This window comes from Nerophis ophidion, linkage group LG14 (assembly GCF_033978795.1).
Source record: "Nerophis ophidion isolate RoL-2023_Sa linkage group LG14, RoL_Noph_v1.0, whole genome shotgun sequence".
Lineage (NCBI taxonomy): Eukaryota > Metazoa > Chordata > Actinopteri > Syngnathiformes > Syngnathidae > Nerophis > Nerophis ophidion.
In genome coordinates, this window is record NC_084624.1 from 54,711,951 (window position 1) to 54,718,298 (window position 6,348).

The 6,348-nt window shown below is 31.6% G+C and overlaps 1 protein-coding gene across 2 annotated transcripts in view; it reads right to left on the bottom strand.

Annotated features, from left to right (window-relative positions):
* The window catches only part of LOC133568881 (plexin domain-containing protein 2-like), a 34,407-nt gene extending 31,178 nt beyond the window's left edge, over positions 1-3,229 (bottom strand). Inside the window, exon 1 of one of the 2 annotated variants that reach the window (XM_061921073.1) lies at positions 2,641-3,229. In XM_061921073.1, the coding sequence (XP_061777057.1) occupies positions 2,641-2,725 (85 nt within the window). In that variant the 5' untranslated portion in view covers positions 2,726-3,229. The remainder of the gene's footprint in view (positions 1-2,640) is intronic. The other variant, XM_061921074.1, reaches the window with a different exon arrangement.
* Between the last annotated feature and the right edge of the window lie 3,119 nt (positions 3,230-6,348).

Sequence of the window (6,348 nt, forward strand, 5' to 3'; positions counted from 1 at the left end):
TTATTCAGTAAGTGATGTTTTATTATATGTGTTGGCTCTCATATATATAAATATATATATATATTAGGGGTGTGGGAAAAAATCGATTCGAATACGAATCGTATCGTTTATGTTGTGCGATTCAGAATCGATTCTAATATTTAAAAAATCTATTTTTTTTTTTTTTAAATCAATCCACCACTACACAGCAATACCATAACAATGCAATCCAATTCCAAAACCAAACCTGAGCCAGCAACACTCAGAACTGCAATAAACAGAGCAATTGAGAGGAGACACAAACACGACACAGAACAAACCAAAAGTAATGAAACAAAAATGAATATTATCAACAACAGTATCAATATTAGTTATAATTTCAGCATAGCAGTGATTAAAAATCCCTCATTGACATTATCATTAGACATTTATATAAATAAAAATAAAGTGTCACAGTGGCTTACACTTGCATGGCATCTCATAAGCTGGACAACACACTGTGTCCAATGTTTTCACAAAGATAAAATAAGTCATATTTTTGGTTCGTTTAATAGTTAGAACAAATGTACATTATTGCAATCAGTTGATAAAACATTGTCCTTTACAATTATAAAAGCTTTTTACGAAAACCCACTACTCTGCTATCATGTCAGCAGACTGGGGTAGATCTTGCTGAAATCCTATGTATTGAATGAATACAGAATCCTTTTAAATTGGAAATATATCGTTTTTGAATCGAGAATCGAATCGAAAAAAATCGATATTTTATCGAATCGTGACCCCAAGAATCGATATTGAATCAAATCGTGGGACACCCAAAGATTCACAGCCAGAATATAAATATATATATACTGTGTATATATATATATATATATATATATATATATATATATATATATACATACATACATACATACATATATATATATATATATATATATATATATATATGTATATATATATACATACACAGAGAAAGAGAGATGTACATGTACATACATACACATATAAATGTACATATATATGTATATATCCATACACATGTATACACACTACAAACATGTACAAACATACATATATGCACATATACACACACATATATATATATAAGTATACATACACAAATATTTGCATATATATATACATTTTTGTGTTTGTATACTGTATATACACAAATATATACGTACACAGAAAAATATATACATATATAGATACATACACTAATATGCATACATATATACACACATATATTCTATATGTATGTATACACATTATATATATATACATACATATAAATACACCATATATTTATACACTCATGTATATATCTAGAGAGAGATATATACACATATATACACTATATATATTTCTATATACATATACATACATACATATATATATATGTATACATACATACATATATATAAACACACACATGTAGTACATACATGCATATATACATACATTCTTACAGTGTGTATATGTATGAATGTATATATATATATATATATATATATATATATACACATACATATACACACAGTAAGAATTAAAATAATATTTTAACTATAAGTACAATTTGAAAATAACATTTATTATATCTTTTTTAGTTTTGCCATAGGAAGGGACACACTTCATCAATAATTTAGTCTCGGTCGTGATTTTGGGATGTAAGAATTGCGAGATGAATTTAGTCACTTTTTGATAAAAGCAACACATGCAATTCCTGCAAAATGACTTCTACAAATATTAAAGGGATGGGATAGTTCTCACCTTAGTTTGTTTTATTTCATTCACAATATCAAATACAATTATTGATAAATTGAAATAAATCATGAATGAAAAGGAGCAGGAGGACGTATGAACTAATCCCACTGGCAACCTGTTTACATACAACAAAAACATAAAATATTAGAATATTTCGTTTAAAAGCTGGAAACGTGAATGTACATTTGTTTTGTCTTTCGGAAATTATAAAGCATCTTTGGAAATTGTCTGTAGTTTGTGCATGTGTGTGTGTGTGTGTGTTCACATGCATTCGGGTCTGGGCTGTGAATGCATCATTGTGCTTGAAGGGGCCATGTGGCAAACATGCCTGGCTCATGGGCCAGCGTCATGCGAGTGACTCACTTTGCTCTTCACAGCAGAGGGTGAAGGCAGCCTCCACATTCTTCACACCAGCCAGCAGGCCCGCAGGCCATCGGGCACCCATGGGTGTTTTTTGTGTGTGCGTCACATGCTGCTTGGCCCAATAATGAACTGACCTACTGTTTGTATGCATATATGTATGTATGTATATATGTATGTATGTATGTATGTAGGCAGTCAGGTACAAAACATGTTTTATAACAATATAGTCAAATATTAACTTATAACATTATATATAAGACATGATTTCTCCCAGCTGATCAATGCGGTAAAGGTAATAAACACACAATGTTATACTGTGTCCAATACTACATTATTACACATTTAATTATAATACATTATTTAAATTAACACATTTTGTAGTTCCACATATTGAATTTTAATGAGCAACGATAGTTTCATATATTTGTATTTATTTATATATATATTTTTTAAGCACGTGTAGAATATAGTGTAAATATAAATAAATATTGCATTGAAAAGTGCATGTGAAAGATCATTTCTGTGACTTACCAAAAGTCGATGCTGGCTGGATAAAGCTGCTCTGAAGCTGCAAAACAATCAGCAACAATCCACTCCCAACGCCAAACGTCCCCATGGAAACAAGTCGGGTTGTTTTTCTGGCAGACGTCAATCAAGTGTAATCCCCTGCGGAGTTGAGATGTCAGACTTGCTTCGGACCAACTGAGCGCCACTTTGTCAAGCCCGGTGACGAGAGGCGCGTGATGCCTTCACGAAGCGTAGGAACTTTCGCACTTTGGACGCGCAACGGACGCTTAAGTAGCGCGGGAGATGGGACTGTCATCAAATGACGAAACTATTTTTTTAGGCGATTGTTTCAATGTTTTGGCCATTATTTTATATAGTATTTCTCAAGAAAAATAAGAGGCTCCTACATTTGAGTGTCATTGTCCGAGCGGACTGACGCTCTACTTTCCAAGCGACCTTAAAGATCGGAGGTGATTTTTCGATGCAGTTCCAACTTTGACCGCTAGATGTCGGTACAACCACCGATGCTTTACTTTTTAACTATGGGAAACAAATGTGTAATGTCCCGAGGACTAAAAACATGCAATTACAAATACAATCAACTTCTAAATGTAAAAATGTGCAATTCAAAATACAATCAAATTCTAATATATAAAAACATGCAAATAAAACTATAATCAAATCCTACAATATAAAAACATGCAATTTAAAATCCACAGCAATAAAACACTATAAAACTTGCATGGCAATGAAACAAAAACAAAAAAATAAAATCCCCTACTGGTGTCCCATCACAAATGCAGTTTAGGATTTAGGACAGGGGTCACCAACGCGGTGGCCGTAAGGACCAGATGAGTCGCCCGCTGGCCTGTTCTAAAAATAGCTCAAATAGCAGCACTTACCAGTGAGCTGCCTCTATTTTTTTAATTGTATTTATTTACAAGCAAGCTGGTCTCGCTTTGCTCGACATTTTTAACTCTAAGAGAGACAAAACTCAAATAGAATTTGAAAATCCAAGAAAATATTTTAAAGACTTGGTCTTCACTTGTTTAAATGAATTCATTTACTTTTTTTTTACTTTTCTTCTTATAAATTTCAGAAAGACAATTTTTGAGAAAAAATACAACCTTAAAAATGATTTTTAAACATATATACCTTTTAAATTCCTTCCTCTTCTTTCCTGACAATTTAAATCAATGTTGAAGTACATTTATTTATTTTATAGTAAAGAATAATAAATACATTTTAATTGAATTCTTCAATTCAGCTTCTGTTTTTTCCACAAAGAATATTTGTGAAATATTTCTTCAAACTTATTATGATTTAAAAAAAATAAAAAATATTCTGGCAAATCTAGACAATCTGTAGAATCCAATTTAAATCTTATTTCAAAGTCTTTTGAATTTCTTTTAAAATTTTAGTTCTGGAAAATCTAGAAGAAATGAGGATTTGTCTTTGTTAGAAATATAGCTTGGTCCAATTTGTTATATATTCTAGCAAAGTGCAGATTGGATTTTAACCTATTTAAAACATGTCATCAAAATTCTAAAATTAATCTTAATCAGGAAAAATTACTAATGATGTTCCGTAGATTCTTTTTTTATATTTTTTCACAAAGATTCGAATTAGCTGGTTATTTTCTTCATTTTTTTGGGTTGAATTTTGAAGAGTCGAAATTGAAAAACTATGATACAAAATTTAATTTTCATCTTGTTCATGTTTTCTCCTCTTTTAAACCGTTCAATTAAGTGGTTTTTTTTTCATCATTTATTCTCTACAAAAAACCTTCCATAAAAGGAAAAAAAATGTTCGACGGAATGACAGACAGAAATACCCTTTTTTTTTTTTATATAGATTTACCTATTCAAAGGTAAATTGAGCAAATTGGCTATTTCTGGCAATTTATTTAAGTGTGTATCAAACTGGTAGCCCTTCGCATTAATCAGTACCCAGGAAGTAGCTCTTGGTTTCAAAAAGGTTGCTGACCCCTGGTTTAGGACATTCGGGGTGAACATTGTTACACTATGTTGTCATTTTTAAATTAGCAATGCAAATACAAAATAAAAACCTAAAGATTTCCAGTTTAAATAGTTTAAGTCAAGGGTGTCAAACAGGGGCGTCACTAGATCTAAAACTGTACTGGGGCACACCTGGGGGACAAATAATTCATGTGAGCGTGCAAAGCGCGCAAACAAAAACATTTTTAGCACTTATTTATCATAAAAAAATACATAAATGGTGCTTTAAACTATGAAATCCTATCAGATGATGTTGTATGGATCTTTGATGAACCACCTGAAATGAACTCATGCATTTGACCTACTTGTGCACTTTTTGACTCCAGACTTCTAAACTGCTACTGGTAAAAGCAAAAAGGAAGAGCAATGAATCTTTTTGAAATATATATTGCAGTAATCATCTGCAAATTTAACATCTACAAAAGCAAAAGAAAAAATAAAGCATCCCTACATCTCTGGGTTCTTTTATATTATTTAATTTCCATTTATGGCAATGTGGCTAATCCTATTTCAGATACACAAAACTATCAAATATACACAAAACAATAAAGCCACAGTAGTAGAATAAATGAACAACTGTTGTGTGTTCAGGGAATCATTTTCTGAGAAGTAAACTGGAACGTCTCCTTTTCATTTTTGCAAAGTGGTCAATCACTCTGGACAGACATGGAAATATTACAGTAACTGTTATACAGTTGACCAGTGGTTCCCAACTGCTGTGACGCGACATAAAAGTGGATTGTGGGTCATTTTCAGTCACATGTGTGCATGAAAAAAAAAAGTTTAGGGAGAAAAAAATCAAATTGTGGCAACAAAACCAGGTTATTTTAGCCATTTTTCTAGAGACTATTAGTGAGTATTTTAGCAAAAGGCAAAGCGACTAACAAGTTGGAGGAGGACTCAGGACAGACATGGAAATATATTTGTAAAAAATCTAAATGGGGCAACAAAACCCGATATTTTCAGCCATCTTTTTGAATACAAATACAGAAATGTTACTATTTTTTCTGGAAAAAAAAAACAGATGCTTTAGCTGTAGCCATTTTTCTGGTGACAAAACAAGATTATTTTAGTCAAAGACAAACGGATTAACAAGACAAGTCTACTGTGCTATTTTTCTGTGAAATAAACTTAAATTATTTAAAAATTTTGCTCACAACTTGATATGGAAAAATGTTTTTCTTCCTGAAGATAAAGCATTTGAGAAGCACTCAACTCACACATGCTGACTCCAAATCATCTTTGATGCAGAAGCAGCAGACAATAACCAACATGATGTTTCATCTTCATTGCAAATTCCCCCAACAGCTTGTCCAGCAAATGAATATGTTTGTCTTGATACAAGGAATAATGTTAGCTAACTTAGCATCAACTTAAGACAATTATGTTGTTCAGGATAAACATTGTTACTTAATGTTGCAAGTATTAATAGCGGTGTTGAATTTTACTGGTAAATTAGCAATGCAAATGAAAAATAAAACCCTAAATAATGAGTTGAAATAGTTTAAGTCAGGGGTGTCAAACTCATTTTGTATCAGGGGCCACATGGAGAAAAATTGTCTCCCAAGTGGGCCGGACTGGTAAAATCACAGCATGATAACATCAAAATAAAGACAACTTCAGATTGTTTTCTTTGTTAAAAAATATAACAAGCACAAATGTTTTTTTTTTCATTTGTCGTTATTTATATTTTCTGAACAAATTATGTGAAAAT